The 19,671-nt window shown below is 34.5% G+C and overlaps 3 protein-coding genes and 2 pseudogenes across 4 annotated transcripts; 3 read left to right on the top strand and 2 right to left on the bottom strand.

The window, feature by feature from the left end:
* The first annotated feature begins 590 nt into the window (after positions 1-590).
* Positions 591-3,322, top strand: LOC120174955 (annotated as a pseudogene).
* LOC120174976 lies at positions 948-17,891 on the top strand (annotated as a pseudogene).
* LOC120174972 (glutelin type-B 5-like) lies at positions 4,691-6,591 on the top strand. Its single transcript, XM_039181693.1, has 3 exons — positions 4,691-4,978; positions 5,434-6,154; positions 6,258-6,591. The coding sequence occupies exons 1-3, from the start codon at positions 4,783-4,785 to the stop codon at positions 6,409-6,411; spliced, it is 1,071 nt and encodes a 356-aa protein (XP_039037624.1). The 5' UTR covers positions 4,691-4,782; the 3' UTR covers positions 6,412-6,591.
* Positions 6,589-7,769, bottom strand: LOC120174953 (dirigent protein 9-like). The gene is made up of 2 exons (XM_039181679.1): positions 7,223-7,769; positions 6,589-6,752 (listed from the first exon to the last, which is right to left on the bottom strand). Exons 1-2 carry the CDS (start codon positions 7,767-7,769, stop codon positions 6,589-6,591), a joined length of 711 nt encoding a protein of 236 aa, XP_039037610.1.
* LOC120174975 (protein SODIUM POTASSIUM ROOT DEFECTIVE 3-like) lies at positions 11,819-12,918 on the bottom strand. 2 transcript variants are annotated; one of them, XM_039181696.1, is made up of 3 exons: positions 12,456-12,918; positions 12,238-12,316; positions 11,819-12,156 (listed from the first exon to the last, which is right to left on the bottom strand). In XM_039181696.1, the coding sequence occupies exons 1-3, from the start codon at positions 12,864-12,866 to the stop codon at positions 11,978-11,980; spliced, it is 669 nt and encodes a 222-aa protein (XP_039037627.1). In that variant the 5' UTR covers positions 12,867-12,918; the 3' UTR covers positions 11,819-11,977. The 2 variants fall into 2 exon arrangements, with proteins under 2 accessions (XP_039037627.1, XP_039037628.1); XM_039181697.1 differs by having other exon boundaries at positions 12,238-12,313.
* Positions 17,892-19,671: the final 1,780 nt, after the last annotated feature.

The raw sequence follows: 19,671 nt of genomic DNA, 5'->3' as shown, positions 1-19,671 counted from the left end.
AGAACGATGAAGGCGGTGGTCTAGGCGAAAGGAGGTATATGATTGTTTGTTAAGAAATTAGGTACATCAAAATAATCAAAGTAAAATTAACGTAAAATAAGATATGCCAAAACATAATGATCACGAATGAGAAGAATAATAATCCACTATAAACATCATGTATTCCCTTTCTTCTTAAGACCCTAAAAATAAGAAGACAAACTTCAAATATTGTGCCATCTCAAAAATATAATATTTGGTTATTGAAATTTCCAATTGGTTATGTATTCGAAACATCCCTCAACACGACTGTTGTTCGACTTTCTGGACCAATACTTGCTTTCAATGGAATTTGGACAAATTTTCGGGAAATTTGGTGTGGAATGACAATTAATGGTTGCAAACTGGTCCTTTCTGGAAGGATTTATAGACCAAATTCGAAGAAAGTGGTAATACATTCTGGAATACTAAAGGCCAGGGTCATTTCATGCTCTGAACATTTCACCACCAAAAGTTGGTCATATTTCAAGCCAGGCAAATTAAACAAGTATGTATAATGCTTCACTTTGTTATACATTCGGTGAAGGTTAATCACATAGTCGTCGACAAGGATGAAGAGAGCAACTGATGGTGGCCATGGCAAAGCTCAATTCGAGAATGGACTCGCTCTAGTTTCAGTATGTCGAATTTATCTATCTTTGTTTAAATATATAAAAAATAATAGATGGATGTCTGAGATATGTGTATGCACAAAACTTGATATGTTTATGGAAGTCTGCCATTTTTTGTCTGTTATCAATATCTTCCTTCTCAATGGCATAATTGCGTGGCAATACTGTTGTGTTAATGCTATACAAACTGATGCGAGTTGCAATGACAATACACAGGTGAAATGGGCCAAGAATGTAGTCCTTGTGATCCAAGGAAACATTGATGGCCGATGAGCAATTAAAGAAGCCGTATGGCTGCACTGCAGGTAGCAAGGGTTAGCTTCAAAAATCATGCTTTTATCAACCAAGCCGTAAAACTAGTACTTCATGTTGAATCTGTGTTGTTTTCCACCTTTCCACGTAACATTAAAGCTTTTATCAACCAAGCTTCAAAGGTCCTAACTAAGGTCGGAGTTGGACTGTACTTTATCCCGTTTTGGGAGGACAAAATTAATATTTTATAATTATAAATAATAAATATGTTAGAGTTAATAAGAAAACTAGGAGCTTCAGGTTGAATAATTTGTACATGACTATGTGTTCCACTGGCAGTGTAGTTTCTTAAAGGGAACAAGTTTTGGGTCTTCAAATTCAATCAGCTTCAGGTTTTTTATTCCAAGTGTCTGGTAATCACAAAGGTCCTAACTAAGGTCGGAGTTGAACTGTATTGGGAGAACAAAATCTCTCAAAATTAATATTTTAATAATAAATCTTAATAAATAAATAAATATGTTAGAGTTGAGATAATTAACAAATATATTTAGAATGGGGCTCTGCTTTTGTTATGGACAATGCATTACACGTAAACAACTATATAAATAAGTCACTCAAGTAACTTCTCATTCAACAGTTATTCTCCTCCTTCAAGTCAAAAGCATGGCAAGTTTCGTTTCCTCCTCTATTCTCTCATCTTCCTATTCTTTAACATTGTCACACCCCTCCCTCTGTCGACGAATTCACGATGAATTGTTGGCGAGGGAGGACGACGCGTGAAGCTTGTGTGCGTGAACTGGTCATCTCACTCAGAACTCATGCTTGCCGAAGTGCTCAGCAGGCAGCCTATGGATGTCATCGCCAAACGGATTGTGTCAATGGGGTTCAACTACGTTAGGTACACTTGGCCAGTCTTCCTTGTCACCAATGACTCGTTGGCATCCCTCACCGTTAGACAATCGTTTCAACGACTCGGCTTCGTTGAATCCATCGCTGAAATCCAAGCCAACAACCCTTCGATCATTGATGTTCCCCTCATCAAAGCTTACCAGGTATGACAGATTTTCCAACTCCCTGTTTTCTCCGATTAGCATCGATTAATAAACATGTCTCAAACTTTACGACATTGATTTATTGATTGAAATTGAATAAAAATATTGGTATTTGTATTTCAGACAGTGGTGTCAAGCTTAGGGAAAAACAATTTGATGGTCATACTTGACAATCACATAAGCAAACCCGGTTGGTGCTGCAGTAATCTTGATGACTATGGTTTCTTCGGTGACAAGTACTTCAATCCGGATCAATGGATCACCAGGCTGACTCGGATGGCCACCTTATTCAATGGTGTCACTAATGTAGTCGGCATGAGCTTGAGGAACGAGCTTAGAGGCCCGAAACCGAACGTAAACGATTGGTATAAGCACATGCAAAAAGGAGCCGAAGCAGTGCACTCGGTAAACCCGAATGTTCTCGTTATACTTTCTGGATTTGATTTCGACAGAGACTTATCATTCATCCAGACTCAACCGGTAAAACTCACGTTTAGTGGGAAACTAGTATTCGAGGCGCATTGGTATGGACTCTTCGATGGACCGCAAACATGGGTGGCCGGAAACCCAAACGAAGTTTGTGGTAGGGTGGCGACATACATAATGAAAACATCTGGGTATTTGTTTGATCAAGGATACCCGTTGTTCATTAGCGAGCTCGGGATTGATCAAACAGGAACCAATGTCAATGGCAATAGGTACTTGAACTGCTTCTTGGGTGTGGCAGCTGAGCTTGAATCTGGTTAAACGAGAACTACGGAGTCTTGGATTATAACTGGTGTGCACTCAGGAATTCAAGCTTCATACAAAGAATTTCAGCTCTCCAAGCTCCTTTCCGAGGTAAGCCGACGTACATTAGTTTCTTTTTATTTGAGATTGATGTTAACCGAAAATTTGATACAAATCTTTCATTATTCCGCAATGACATATGCAGGTCCAGGTCTGTTAGAAGCCAAAATGCACAAAGTGATCTTCCCTCCCTTAACGGTGCTTTGTATCACAAGGAAATCATTCGCCCATCGGTTGCGGTTAGGTCCCTGCACCGATTCCTATGCTTGGAGTTACAACCCCAAGAAGGCTTTACTAGTAACAGGAACACATTTATGTTTACAAGCCGACAAATCCGGGACATCGGCAAAACTCGGCATCTTTTGCAGTGGCTCGAATTCGAAATGGGAAATGATATCCGATTCCAAGATGTATCTCTCGGCTAAACTCAGAGATGGCAACTTCGTTTGTCTCGATGTAGCGTCAGACAACACTATTATCTCAAATCGTTGCAAATGCATAAATAAAGACAACACATGTGACCCTTCGAGCCAGTGGTTCAAACTTGTGGACAGCACGAGGAGCAGCACAAACGTTTAATTTTATCAAACATTTAGTTTTAGTTTTATATATTTCGAAATGTATAGGAATTAGGTTGGTAGCGGTCATACAAAATCTAGTTGATTTGATCAATAAAGGCAACTATTTTATCTTTTACATAGATTAATTAGTACTTTATTTTCTGAACTGAAATTCAAGTTGATTTAGTTAATTTTACTTGAATAAACCAAAATTAAAAAAATTATTTTTCGAGTAAAATCGAATTGTACTCGTCCTTAATCAAATGCACACAACCAAGATAATGTCATTGTTATGCCTCACGGTATATGCGGATCATCTCCATCATGCTACAAACATTCTTCAGTTGTTTTCAAATCATTCAATACTTCATTCTTGTTCTCTTCCGGTAATGGAGCAGAGGGCCAAAGACTTGACCGCCTTTTCGAGCTCGATATACCGTCGCATGCGAACCATTTTCTCTTGTCCCTTCCAATTACTCAAATATCTACCCCTCTTTTGACACATTTATAAAGTTATCAAGTTGACTTCAAATTGATGATTTTTATAATCAACGACATCTAACGAATGGTGTTAGAGAAAGACGAAAAATATTTCGAAGAATAAGGCAATGTTTCTCGATCTCAATGGAAGACGAACTACAACAACCGATTGTTTCAGTGTTGTATGATTACATGATTTAAAATCTTAGTAATAAAATAGAATTTATCTAAATTTCTTTTAAAAAATAAATAATAAATATAATTCTAAATTATTTAAAATACATAAGAGTCCTAACATGAATTTAACTATAAATAATTGATAACAATAATAAAAAATCTGGTAATAATTAAATTGATATTCAATATATGATTTTTGTAATATTTTAATTTGAAACAAATTTGATCATAATTAAATATTCATCTGATAATTTAAAAAATATATATTTTTTAAGAATATCTGTTTTGATTGATAACAAATTCCGATCTTTTGAACAAATAATTTATAGCAATAGATAATGATAATCCAACAAATTTAATCAAATAAATAATTATAAGATAGTTTATTATCTTCCTACATTCTATCCTAAATAATTTCTCCTGTTATAAAAAAATAATAACCATAATTTTTAATATATTAAACCATTATTATCTAATTATTAAAATATTAAATTAGTTGAGATACATAATTACTAATAAAATCTGAATTAAAATAATTGATTGTTTACCTATACTAATCAAAGTTTTGAATCAATTAAAGTAATTAATTATTAAAATCCTGAAAAGTCAATGATTTTTTTTAAAAGTTTAGATTATCGTAAACTCTAGAATTAGACTATCACGATAGATACGGATATATACATCTCAGCTCTCATGGTTATAAATATCCATCCACCACACTTGAAAAATTCACCACTTCAGTGATTCTTTCTCTGCTTCAATTTTTCTTCTTCTTTTTGTGTTAAGGGATTTTGGGATTTATTTGTTTTGTGAAAGAAGAAGATGGAACTAGATCTTTCTCCTAAGTTGGCTAAGAAAGTATACGGTGGCGATGGTGGAAGCTACTCTGCTTGGTGCCCCAGTGAACTTCCCATGCTTCGTGAAGGCAACATTGGTGCCGCCAAGTTGGCCCTTGGAAAGAACGGCTTTGCCCTTCCTCGGTATTCGGATTCTTCTAAGGTTGCGTATGTTCTCCAAGGTATTTATTCCTTTTCTGGCCTTTTTCAAGCACTACGGAGGCATCTTTTTTATCCATTTTTGTGTGTGTGTGTGTGTTTGTGAAAATGACAGGCTTGATTTATTCTAACGAATTCTGGTTTTGGGTTTTTCTATTTACCAAAATATGTAATTTTCTTTAATCTTTCAGTGTTTTTTGTTGTTGTTGCTTCTATCTATCAGAGAAAGAACCAATCTTTTTTTCTGTAACTATTGTCTTATTCTATAAAAAGAAAGCATCGGTTCTGCGTCCAAATCAATCCTTTGCTTTTAATGTTACAGCGATGAATTGTTGTTGATCAATCACTGTATGTGGTTTCTTTCCCAGAACTGCATTCTTGTTATAGCTTAGCTTTGATAAGTTTTTATTGAATTATCAATTTGCAACAAGTTGAATTGTAATCTTTTTTTTTCTCTATGTATGATCTCTTGATATAGGGGTTGGTGTAGCTGGAATTATTCTCCCCGAATCCGAGGAGAAAGTGGTCGCAATCAAGAAGGGTGATGCCATTGCACTCCCTTTTGGTGTTATCACCTGGTGGTATAACAAGGATGATACTGAATTGGAGGTCCTCTTTATGGGAGATACCTCTAAAGGCCACAAGGCAGGCCAGTTCACTGATTTCTTTTTGACTGGCACTAATGGCATCTTCACTGGTTTTACAACCGATTTTGTTAAAAGAGCATGGGATGTAGATGATGACACTGCTAAGGCCCTCATCGGAAACCAGCAAGGTCAAGGTATCGTCAAGCTTGATGCCAAGGTTAAGATGCCTGAACCGAAGCCTGATCATCGAAAAGGGATGGCCTTGAATTGCGAGGAAGCTCCTTTGGATACTGATATTAAGAATGCTGGAAACGTTGTACTCTTGACCACAAAAAATCTTCCTTTGGTTGGTCAGGTGGGGCTTGGTGCTGATCTGGTTAGGTTGGAAGGTAATGCAATGTGCTCTCCTGGATTCTCTTGTGATTCAGCTTTGCAGGTAACCTATATTGTCAAGGGAAGTGGCCGTCTCCAAGTTGTCGGTGTCAACGGAAAAAGGGTCCTGGAAACCATTGTGAAACCAGGTAACCTATTGATTGTGCCCAGGTTCTTTGTTGTTTCGAAAATTGCTGATCCAGAGGGTTTGTCGTGGTTCTCGATCATCACCACTCCCAAGTAAGCCACTTGTTGTAAAACTCAAGAGTTCAAATCCATTAATTAAGCTTGCTTGTAATAGTTTTCCAATTGTGAAGCATAATGTTATGATTCTCGTTTGCAGCCCTGTATTCACTCACTTAGCTGGAAGCATTGGGGCATGGAAGGCTATATCCCCTGAGCTATTGCAGGCAGCTTTCAAGGTTCCAGCTGAGACGGAGAAGCTTTTCCGGTCTAAGAGAACCAATGATGCCATCTTCTTCCCACCGTCACAATGAAGAAACAAATTTCTTAAGTTGTCTGCTAGTTTCAGTTTTTTGTTTTCCCCCCCAAAAACATGGTTTCTGGTTTCTACGATGTTTAGGCCATAAAGGCTTTTTCTTTCTGTTTATGCAAGTGATGTTAATATGAAAGAACTAGAAGGTTTTAAGTTTTCATAATATTACATGCTTTTTCTACTGATTCGTGTGGTGAAGGGTCTCAACAACGGCAAACCCTTGTGCATATCCATATTTTCCTGTTTCACCGACTATAGCTATCGGATACTTTACTGCAGCTGTACGGTTCACCCCAAAGAAACTGATGGCGTCGTCTTTATTGTGATCATCTTCATCATGGACATAGCAGTGAATGCCATTGCATTACTTAGGGCCGGCTATTAGGGGGTGCACCCTGAACAACCGCTCAGGGCCCCCATTTTTTATAGGGCCCCTATTTTTCTATTATATTTTTTATTTTTATAATTTAGTACTCTCATTTTCTTTAATTTTATTTTTTATATTTATAATTGAGGCTTAATTTTGTAATCACACTTTTTATCTTTATAATTGGGATCATTAATTTTGTCAGTCTCACTTTTTACATTTATAATTGAGGCCTCAAATTTTTAATTCACTTTTTACCTTTAAAATTGAGACCCCTAATTTTTTTTAATCTCACCTTGTACCTGTAGAATTTTTTAATCATACTTTTATAATTTAAGTCCCTAATTTAATCATTTTTCTACGATTTATTAATGTAATTTTAAATTAATTGTTCGGAGTAATAGAATATACTTTCATTTGATAAGGACCTATTTTTTAGTTTCACTCATGCCCAAGACAGCTCTGGTACGTCTGCTGCCATCCATTGAACTTGCCAGATAAGATCCCTGAGCTTTCCCGATTATGGAAGATCCTAATTCATTCCCCTTGGTCATTTCATCATCGATCACGGTTACGGTTCCTAATAAGAGGTTCTGTGAGGTTGCTCCTTGAGTGACAATTGGGAGTGCTTTGCCATCGACGATGCCACTGCGTTTCTTGGAGAAAGGGATTCCTTTGACTTGAGGGTTACTGGGAATGATCCCGCTCACCACCCTTACTGATGGAGCTGAGCCACCGAATATGTCATGCATAAAGAACGACAGTGTGGGTTGATCACTTGTGCTAGTGGTCGCAGCCTGCATGGCACCCACTACTGGCGCCGTGTGAGCTACGGGTGCCAGGACCGGGTAGATTTGTATTGTTCCGGACGGTGGAAGAGGTGGGAGTGTGTCATCGTCAGTGACGACTCTTGCTCCATTGGAATAATATTTCATGGTGATGGCTAAGAGCAAGAGGTACAATGTGCCCTTAATGCGTAGCTCTTTGGCCATTATAACTTGGTGAAAATGACAAGAATCGAAGGCTTTTTTCTTGAGGAAACATGAATTTGTAGGATTTATATATATATATATAGTTGTTGATGATGGATGAATGAGTTAAAACAATGGTGGAGCAGGGGAAATTGCGTTTGGAGTGGTTCAGTACATGTGTTTTTTCTCATTTGTAGGAACTTTTAAGCTAATGGAGCTGTTAAAATGATTTAAGCCTGGCTTTATAAAAGTCAGAGCTTGTAATAGGCGAGTCAACATACATGTAGAGCACCACTTTTCATTAGTGAATCCCATTCATGAAATCCCACCAACTGAAGGTTGTAGTTGAAAAAATTCTGAGCTTGATTGGAGGACACTCTGATTCTAGTTCGAATAAAAACTTTTTTGCTCATTCAAGGAATGATGAAATTGTTACAATTGCTCCACCTTTAAAGTTTTTTGATCTCGACTTGAATGATATTATAGTGAAGTTATTAAGTACGATGGGAATTGCTTAGTGACAGAAGATGATTGAAAGAACGATAGAAGGTGGTGATGTAGGCGAAAGGAGGTCTATAATTATTTATTAAGAATTTAGGTAAAAAAAATAATCAAAGCAAAATCAACGTAAAATAAGATATGCAAAAACATAGAGATCACATATGAGAAGAATAATAATTTACTATAAATATAGATATCAAGAAATACAAATACGTGTATTCTAAAACATGATAATGTATCTCAGAATACTCTTTTAACTTTTTTATATAATCATCTATGCATGATAAACCTCAAAAATTATAGAGATCCCAAAAAAGATACTTCACTTCTTTAAAATAATTTTCTCTCATCATTCTAAACATTAAGACATGATCCATATTTATTGTCAAAGTGATCAGTTAACACGTAATCTTTAACTACTAGAATTATAATAAAATTTAATGTAACTACCAATTAGAAATTGAGTTAATATCTAAATTTGAGAAGAAATCACTGGCAAATTCTATTATTCAATTTGCAAGTTATTACCGGAAGGTAAAAGGCCGGCTGGCGAGTGGTTTGGGTGTTAGGTATTTCAATTTTTACTTTAGGGAAGGCTTGGTAAACGGAGATTGTTGAGCATGAATAAAAAATTTTAAAGGTTCATTTTTATCAATTTTTAGATAATTTAAAATTAAAATTTTAAAGGCTTATTTTTATTAGAATTTTAGATAATTTAAAATTAAATTTTTATCAATATGTATCTGATTCAATTATTTATTTTTTCATATTTAATTCAAATTATCCAAAATAAAAAAATATTAAAATTTTTAAATCAAATCAATAAATTAATAGATCAAATCGATCATATGAAATTTTTTGTATACTCCTATCAGAAATGGCCAAATTTTTCATGGGGAGATGTTATAATAATATCACTAAATACCCACGCTTTCCAACTGTTTTGTTTTTCTATAGGAATTTCTTTATCATGCCGTCCAACATTTGTCAAAAGATAAGGTACCAACTCATTCAAGACAAAGAAAAGAAAAGGATAATACAATTATTCAAATCATCAATGAGGTAAATAAATTGGAAAATTTCCCACTTTCACGTGAAAATATGTTAGTTTTTTTTATATAAATAATAGTAATTAATTTTAATGAGTTGATAAAAAATGTAATAAAATTATAATCTTAAGAAGAAAAATCAACAAAAATTAAACTATATTAATCTTATTAATATATCATTTTTCTTTTAAATATTAAAAAATACAAACTAATCCTTGAATAAAAATAGGGTAAAATGATTTTAAAAAAATCATCATTATCGATATTGAAAGATAAATACCATCAATTCTAACCTAATAAATATATATAACAATAAGGAACGTTGACAATCGACTCAGCACAACTCATACACCGTTTTATCTAAGATGATTGTGGACGCCTATAAATATGAAAGAATCAATCCGAGAGTCCAAGACAAAGGTACATCAATAAAATAATCAAATATAGGCCAACTAAAGAGAAAAGAATTAAATCTAATCTAAAAAAAATACTATTAGAGAAGATAAAAATCAGAACAACTGATAAATAAGAAAATAGAGATAGATGAAAATATATTAAAAGATATGATAAATTGTGAGTGACCAATTGACAACAACTTGATCAAAGTTTGATGACACTCAGGGACGGACGCAAAATTTATGTCATTAGGTGTAAAATTATAAAACCTATGGATAAGGAAAATATTTAAAATATAAGAGGTTTTAAAATTTTTAGGGGGTGTGACGTACCCCAACACTCCCTCGATCCATCCCGATGGCGCTATCATTATAAACAAACAAATTGAAAAATCTTAACAAGAAGAAAAGGAAATAATGAACTGATTTAAGAAATATATTTTTAATTTTTTTTAAATAATTCATGTAATTATATTTAAAATAATATTTACTTAATTTTATTAATTATCAATTGATTTATCAGATTAAAAATTTTAATGCCGAAGAACAAATTAGGTTAAAAGAATCAAAATTATAATAAGTTTTTAATATAAAAATAAAATTAATTAATTAATCAGTGATGGTTATAAAAGAAATATCTATATAATCTAAAGTGTGATATTTTACAAAGAAAATAGAATAAAAACAAGGAGAAGGCAAAAAGAATAAAGAAACAAAACATAAAAAGTTGGGCCCACTCTTGGGAAAATTAGGCATGGACTTGCAACCAATAGTGGGCTTCATCATTTGCTTTAATTTGTGGGGAAGGCATGTACAATATTTGTCCAACACTTGGAAAATGATATGCCACCAAGGTTGAACTAAGGGCAGCTATATATTATTATTTCTTGTGTTATTCAAATTAATTTGAATTAATGATTTAATTAAAATTTATCAATGTAAAAAACTAAAAAATTAAAATAATATCGTTTTTATCTTTAATTAAGTAATTTGACTATTTTTACAATTTAGTCCATTATTTCGTTATTTCTTATTTATTTTAGTTTATTTTAACAAATTTCAACTGTATGCTCCTAACCACTGTAGAATACTTATGCATTTTTTATTCATCATTTTGAAAATAAATTTTCTCTCTAAAATTTAGTCTCTCGACTTTCCATGATATTTGTTTCTTTAATTTCTCTTTTGTTTAAGTCCATTTTTTAATTAAATTTGAGCCACACACTCCTCTAAAACTATAGAATACATAGGTAATTTCAGTTCTTATTTTTAAGAACATTTTTTTTTTCATTTTTTAAAATTTAAACTGTAAATCATTTTTTTCTAGTAATTACATGACTTTATACTTTCATCGATGTTTACCCTCAATTTTTTTTTAAGAAATAATATTATAAATAAAAAATAAAAACAGAGTGGAGAAATTCATACACATAACAAACCGAGCCCACCACTCTACCTTTATTGAACAATCCAATAATAGAGAATCGAAAGGTCAAAGGTCCAAGAAAATCTATTCGTTTCTGAAGGATATGAGTAATCTTATAAATAAAGATGATCAAATAAGTGATACTTCACTGCTTTGACAAATTATACATAAATGTGGATATTATCAAATTTTTTTTTTTGGATAATCTATTATCACAAATTTGATCTCTAGACGCAAAGATGGGCAATGAGGGCTTTACATTTGTTATTTAACGATCCAAAATTTTGACCACTTTAACCAGGAATTCAGTTAATGACATGGGAAAAAACAAAAGGAAAGGGTCTGATTCTTTCACCAACTGCAGACACTTACACTACTTGTCTCCCTAAATTCTTCAAGTAATCTTCACGAACCGCACTTATCATAGCAGTACCAGTTCATCGGTATCACTCAATGGCCTTGTAATCTAATCCTGAATTGCAATCATGCAAACTTTTTTCTGCAAAATTTTCAGATTCCTTCACCCTTCATTATGGAAACTTGTAATTAAGAACCCACCACTGTTGGAGGATATCATCTTAGAGATTCCATGGCAGCTTAAGCTAAGGATTTTTTTAATTCTGACAAAGGGTATATTTTGTGATGATTCCATCAGAAAGCACAAGAGCACCAAACATCATCTTTATCAAATGTCTGACAACATTCCCCAAAAAAGCTTACATTTGATTAGTCTACAGTAGAAACTCAAATGTGAACAGTGAATTAGGATCTAAGCATGCATCTAGACAAGGGAAACACACAAGCAATCTGCTGGTATGCCATAGTTCATACTCTTTTAAAGAAAAAGAAATTAAAACCCTAGTGTTTTCTATTTTTTATCACCATTGGAGAAGATGGAGCTGCTCTTGCTACTGTTGCAGATGGCCAGAGCTGTGCATTCTTCACCCTGGAAACGCTTGCTAGAACATTTGCGGGAGTTACATCTCCAATCACCGTCACTTTCTTTGTGGCCAAATCTATACTGAATGATGTCACTCCTGCATATCACTAATCTTGTTATTGTTTCATGCTAAAATAACTAATGAATGTAGCCATTTTTCTATCTGTTGGAAACTCACCTTCCATTTTTGAGATGTGTTTTCTTACTTTCCCTTCACATCCTTTGCAATGGATTGAAACCCTCAAAACCACCACCTGCTAGCAAGAATCAAGAGATTTTAAGTGCCCCTTGTTTTCCCTTCTCGGAACCATTGAACCAGAACAGGAAGGGTTTGGGAAGCTTATGTGAACTGTTTTTTCTTGTGGTCAAAGAAAAGAAGAGAGAGTGAAGACTAACCTGGTGACGAGACAGGACGGATGAAGACGATTTTAAAGAGGGAGACTCGTCAGAGCTTAAACGGTTTGGCATTACCGGTGGTGAGACGCGGTCGGAGTCCAATAACAAATCAATAAAAGGTGTATCGCCTAGAAGATATCTGGAGGAACCAGGAGCAGGAGGACTCCTTAGATCATAGATATCAGCTGAATTTTTTCGACGTACATCGCTTGGCTTCACAGAGCTCTTTCTACTCTTTTCATGGTGAGGCAGCCCTGGAATAATGGGCAATTCTGATGAACAAGGTGCATAAGGCTTAGAACGTTGGCGGTCGATGGGCCGATGGCCACGGCGGACCATGGAACGATGGTCCAGGCTAGAGCAGATGGCTGTTGAAGCTTGAGAAGCACAGAAAAAATCCATTCTTTTCATTGTTTGGAGAAGATGCAAGTTTTTAAGGTAAACTGAAACAAATAGAGGTGAGGCCAATTAAATCTTCATTTAAAGTAGGTGGATTAGGGAGAGAGGGCATGGAAAGAAAAAAGCAGCAGTTAGGTCCCACTTGAAAAGTGTTGTTTAATCGTACACCGGAAAAATATGTGATTAAATTCTGGACCTTCAAAGTTGTGATTAACTTTTGACATTATTCTAATGTATTCAAACATGATTAGTACCACTACTTGTATCATGGGGCTACAACTTATTAACATTATATCCTTGGGTTATTTTAGAGCATGAATAAGGGTGTAATTTATCATGGACCTAAGCATGGAATGCCAACAATCACAGCTTGTGATATTCATCTCCTGTATATGGAGATTGATTGTAATGATTATGGCTAGGATTAATGTGCATGGTGTTTCCAATTTTCATCAGAAGAAGGCAGGCTGGTGGGTCAAAGGGTCCCTTTTACAACACAGTGAGTTGAAATCCCGAGTTCCATCATCGATTGCAAATTGATTAGAGCATTTGGTGTCGACCACTTTGATCAACTTCACGTAGCTTCTTGATCATCAAAAAGCTTTCTGGTGGGGACTCATCTAGACCTTATTATATACGAATGAGCAGTTCATCACCAACACAATTTGCATCATTACCATATCATTTTGGGGTTTTGAAATGATGATGTCTCTTTTAGAAACAATTAATGAAACAAAAAGGCATAGTTAATTGTTATCCAATAAAACAAGGAATCTGGTTTAGCTGAAGGAGAGTGAGGATATCAAACTTTCCATATAGCAGAATTTATCCATGGCAGTTCTGTCATGGGATAGGATAATGTTATACAATGTAAAATTATTTTAATTTTATATAGATTTAGGACCGTTGGATGAGTGAAAATAGATGCCTGAGATTAACAGTAAGAAATGAGAAGATATTCACTGGAAAAAAAAAACAATGAGTCAATCTCAGTCATCTATTTTCAACTCATCCAACGGTCATGAATTTGTATAAACTAAAGAATTTTACATAGTATAAATGGATCCTAACCCTGTGTGTGTGTATATATATAGTCATGCGTTTAAAGATGTGGGGGTTTAATTAATTGGCAGATTAAGAGGAACTAATTTTATATATAATATATGTATATACACGAAAGAAAAGCAGAGAAGTGGGTACATGTTTCTAAGCAGTTGCCTCGAACGACATTGTGCTGCAAAAGAACTCAGTTTTATATATGTATATTTATCTTCTTTTACAAAGCACTTCTTTTTGTATATGTTTAAACCTTTTTCTGGGTAAAGTTTCCCTCTAATAATATATAATAGAAAGAATCTCCATTGTCACATGCATTTTACTTTTAAAAAAATTGTACATAAAGTATTTGCACCATCAATTTAACTACTAGAATGCAATTCACTGAATTACTTGAAACTTCAACCAATCGAATTACCTCATTCACTCTCTTGAACAAATCAAGCGAAATGTTACTTGGATTTCAACCAAAACCTGTCTGATATTGATATTATATTTTAAAAAATTAATTATATATGGATTTTGTTTTAAAAAAATACTAATATATTATTGGATCTAATCAAATAAAGTATAAGATTCAAATATTATGAATGAAGAAAATAACATAGGAAGAACTTACTGTTATGTGTGTTCAAATATAATTCATAATTTTTTCTCATTAAGTAATTAGAATTAAGGTTCACTTTGGCAGTACTGTAAATAGTAAGATCTTTTTCTCATTTTTACAAAGTAGAATGAATCATTTTTTCTTGGAAATACTTTTTCGCATAATTTTTTTTTTTGAGAAAAATAATACCAAATAGATTCTAACTTTTTTATTTAAGTGTATAAATATTGAAGTTTTTGAATTAATCTTGCGGATAACATCATACGCTGATCAATGCAGAATCACTAGAAAAGTTCAGCCTTTCGCAAAGACCGAGATCCTTCCACCACCTGATTAGAATTTTGAAGTCCACAACCAAAATCAAATATGATGTATATTTCGAACTTGTCTGCAAGTATGCATATACTTACGCTGAAGCATGTCTTAGATCGTCTTGGTGAATAGCTTGGACTATGCTGTAATCCAATATAGCAAGTTCTAAAATAATGGATTTTTTGTCATTTTTCTTCTCGTACGCATCTATGAACCATCTGGCTTCCAACCTAGACATCCCCTAATGTAGAGGGACCTCCAAAGTATGGTCCATGAGCATCGAAAGCAAGAGGAGTTTACTTTGACGCAACGTAAATTCCTTTCCGAGACCCTCCAAACAAGAAAACAAGAGGACAAATCCATGTTGAGGGCTCTAGGGCAAGGAAACACAGCTCAAGATGTTTGGGTGGTTGATTTTGATGGAGATGGATTTAACAGTTTCGAGGACTTCGTGGAAGTATACAAGAGGAGCGATGGGATAACAACAATGACCGTATAAAATGTTCTCTGTTGAATTACAATGGCAAAATAAGTGAAGTGGAAAAGAGGCTTGAGGAGAGCAATATACATCAGCGATGGAATGAAAAAATAAATGAAAAACTAAAAAAATTTAAAATTCAAATAACTGATAAAAGTTTGAACTAAAGTGTCACGTCATTACTCTGTTAATAAATTAATGGATGTGTGATTAAAAAATTCAATGTATAAAGTTTAGTTATTAAATTGAAAGGTTTTAAACTTGAATGACTAAATTAGGATGAATAAAAAAGTTAAGTGATTATATGTGTAAATTACCCAAATGAAATTATCCTTTCTCCCGCTTTACCTAATTAGGGTTTTGTTTGCAAACTTATATTAAAACCGCTAAACTCTCTTCGGACTAGGGATGGCAAACGGGTACAGTTTCGCGGATTCCGCACCGCACTCGTTCCAATTGGGGCGGGGATGGGTATAAATTTAGCGGTTAGTGGGCGGGTGTGGATTTAGAAAGTGATACCCGTCGCGGGTAGTGGGCGGGTAATGGGTTTAAGACATTACCCGTCCCGCATCCGCCACATCCGCCCGCCCACCTAAATATCCACCCGTCCGCCCACTTTCTATTATATATGTAGGCAGTAGTGAATTTAAATTGGAGTGCTCTCTATTGGAGGAAATAGAGAATAATGATTGTAATACTCGAGTATCAGATGTCATAAGTATTGCTTGAAATTTTAGAATGTTGTGCCAAAGAACAAAAACATTATGTGTTTGTCATTTATGTTTCTAAACTTTAATTATGTCTTTTATTATGGTGTTTTATGTACTTTAAGATCTATATTAACACTTAACTAGATCAGGCGAGTCTAGACGGGTACGTCACCAGTGGGTTGTGGGTGTGGGGATGGATTTGGAAATGTACCCGCGTGGGCGGGTGTGGATTTGAAAATTTGTACCCATCATGGGTGGTGAGCGGGTGGTGGATTAAAAAATATTAGGTGGGTATGGGGATGGGGGATGGGGTATCCGCACCCGACTTGCCCGTTTGCCATCCCTACTCCGGACTTCTTCCCCGCAGAGAGAGAAATAGAGGCAGACACCATGAGTATTGATAATAATGCTTATGAAAACTCCATTTTTGTTCAGTTTATGATTTAGTTTTATCAATTGTTTGCTAATCCCTTTTTAACTTTTCTGGTATTGTTGTTTTATAGCAAGGATTAAGGTTCACGAATTAAGGAACAAATCAAAGACAGAGCTGTTGAGCCAGCTCAAGGACTTGAAGGCTGAACTTTCTCTACTTCGTGTAGCCAAGGTCACTGGTGGTGCCCCCAACAAGCTCTCCAAAATGTAGGTCAATTCCCTCTCCCTCCTTTTACTTATTGATTTTTCATTTTTTAAGAAAAATCTCTCTCTTTTAGTATGTTTTTTTGATTCTTTAGGTGTTTTGTTTTTAGTAAGGTGGTGAGACTATCAATTGCACAAGTGTTGACAGTGATATCCCAGTAGCAGAAGGCTGCATTGAGGGAAACCTATAAGAAGAAGAAGTTTTTGCCTCTTGATCTCCGTCCCAAGAAAACCAGAGCCATTCGCCGCCGCCTTACCAAACACCAGGTTATTTATGGGCAAATTCCATTACGTAATTCAACTTTTGTTGTAATTTGAGAGCTCTTTTATGTTTAATTTATTGGCATTTCCAGATTCTTTCGTTTTAGTAATTTTGTGTTAATGTGTATGTATGAAACTATGAAAGTGAAATAATCTTGATTGGCACTATGGTTAACTTTTCCAGCCTTAACTTACTACAAGTAGTTTCATTTTTCCATCGGCTTAGCATGTTGAACGTAATTAGTGTTCTGTGACGAGTTCCATTCCTATTTATGTTTGTGCTTGGTACATTGTAGAGCAATAAAGCGTGAATGAGAAGATGCCCTATAGGATATAATTTATTCCCCTGTTCCCATACAGAGATTGAACTGTGTCTGATTGTGGTAGTTGTTTGTATCCGAAGAAAATCGGTGATTTCTGCTCCTTGATGTGATTAAATCTGTTTTGGCTAGTTAACTTCTTTTACGACCTTGATCAAGCTGATAAAATCATTGAACTTAATTAAGGGTCCTTGAGTTGACTTACCTACTGATCTATATAGCATAAGGTTGACGCAACATATGAAATAGCATAAGCAGAAAAACTACATAGATAATGCAATGTTCAAATATTGTCTACTGTTGAAGTGGAAAGCTGTTTTATGAATCTTGTCTTCATTTATGTTTAATGCTTGTCAACTTTGGGTTGTAAATGGTCGATCTGTTTGTGTTCCATACGCATTTGTCTATTTCTGTTTTTTGCCTTATCCTAAACCATGTTTTGGATTTTCTGTGCTACATCTTACTACGCATTAATCATGTCAGCAACATAAGTCCGAACTCCACAATGGTTAATTTGACATTGAGCTCTTGTGTTATTTTTTATGCAGCAATCTTTGAAAACGGAGAGGGAGATGTACTTTCCAATGAGGAAACATGCCATTAAGGTGTAAGCGCGAAATTACATTATGATGGATAATAGATTCTAAATGCCTACCAAATGATATATTGTTTAACTCTCACTTTCTTCATATCTCTCCATTTTTATCACTTACTATGAATTATTGGATCTTAAAGAAGAGTTTTGATTGAGCCCTTTCTTTTATAGTTCTATATAGAATAAACTACATAAATGATCACTGAAGTATGAGTAAATTTTTCTTTTCGCTACTGACATTTCGAAAGTAAGAAAATAATCATTAGTGTTATTGAAAAGTAACAAAATATTCATCAAGATATTCTGCAAGGTACTCTCTAAGCTTCTTTAAATGAGATTCGAGAATGAGAAGCTGTGAGCGAGAGATTTTAAAAAGGTACAGGATATGAGATTTTAGAAAAGTTTACGGGTTTATATAATTGAGCGGAAAGTGTATGAAGTTGTTTATTTTTTCAGTTATAACTGAATGATAAAATGATTAATGAGCATTCTTGAAATCAGCAAATATGAGAAAAAAGCTAAAGATGGAGACACAAAATTGTGTTTAAAAGGATTCAAACCCAGGTCTGTTAATGGAAGACAATTATCCTAACCATTAGACTAAAAGCAATTGTTGGTGAACCTATTTGACTTCTCATATAAACAATTAGCAATCAAAATTTTTGTGAGAAATTCGATGTTGGCCTTCTCACGTGTCGTTTTTTTTTTTAAAGTTAGGAATTCATTTAAATTCCAATAGCGTTGAGTTAAATGTCGTTTTGAATACACTCAGGTTCGTCATAACCTCGTGTGCTTCGTTGAGCTCTAATCCGATCACAAAGACGCCTTCATGCAGGTTTGTAAATCTGTTTACAACGGACAAAGCATCGCCTTCGATAATAGCGTTAGTCAACTCGTTTTCGATCGCAAAAGGTATTCCATGGATAAGTTTTACAGACTAAAAAAATATTATACTATGACACATTAGATGTTCGTTTTAATTTTAACGACATAATAATTTATTTGCAATAATATTTTAATTGTATAATTTACTTGTAAAATAATATTTTATTTATTATTAAACTTATAATTAAATAATTTTGGACTTAGTTTATCCAATGAAACATGTATATCTGTCATATGGGGATTGAGTACGAAGCTTCACATAAAGTAGTCTACCAAGGAGTAGCATGTCATGCACAGAGGAGAAGAGATAAGACTCGGAGCAAGAGAATTAGGGAAATCAAGAATGAGTTAAGCATTTAGAATTGGGAATGAGCTACACGTTCTATAGCCCACTAAGGATAGGAAACAATTTGCTTATTCATCCAGGTTATTATACCCAGTACAACAAGGACTCCAGCTGTAGGGTTAGTTATGGGTACATTGTAAACAAATAAGACCATGTACTAAGGAGATGATTTTTAGGAAAGTATTGAATGAACGTTTCTTTTATGAATTCTCTCTTCTCTTCTCTATTTTCCCTCGATAATTATCTATTTCTCTTAAGATAATAACAATTGGTATCAAAGGCACAACTCCTGGAAAGCAATGGTTGCATCCTCTGTTTTTTCTGCGATTCAACAACAAATTGAAGACTTATTAAAGCCAGTGAAGCAAAATCAGTACGGGAGATAAGGATTGCAATGAACAAGTGTTGTTTGGAACAGATTCTAAGGGACTTGACAGGAAGGACAGATGATCAATAACCACTAAGCCCTAAAACTGAGCAAATTCACGGAGAGAAAAAAATGGGTCAGCTTTCACTTGGTGAGTCTAAACCCTTCTTCCTAAAAAAATATTATCAGTGACAACAGAAGAAACATATGATGTTTCACAAGTGTTCGATAAAATGTCAGCGAA

The sequence above is a fragment of the Hibiscus syriacus genome, unplaced genomic scaffold (assembly GCF_006381635.1).
Source record: "Hibiscus syriacus cultivar Baekdansim isolate YM2019G1 unplaced genomic scaffold, ASM638163v2 tig00112131_pilon, whole genome shotgun sequence".
Taxonomy (NCBI): domain Eukaryota; kingdom Viridiplantae; phylum Streptophyta; class Magnoliopsida; order Malvales; family Malvaceae; genus Hibiscus; species Hibiscus syriacus.
The sequence above is the reverse complement of the archived record's forward strand: the minus strand, read 5'-3'. Positions and strand labels throughout refer to the sequence as shown.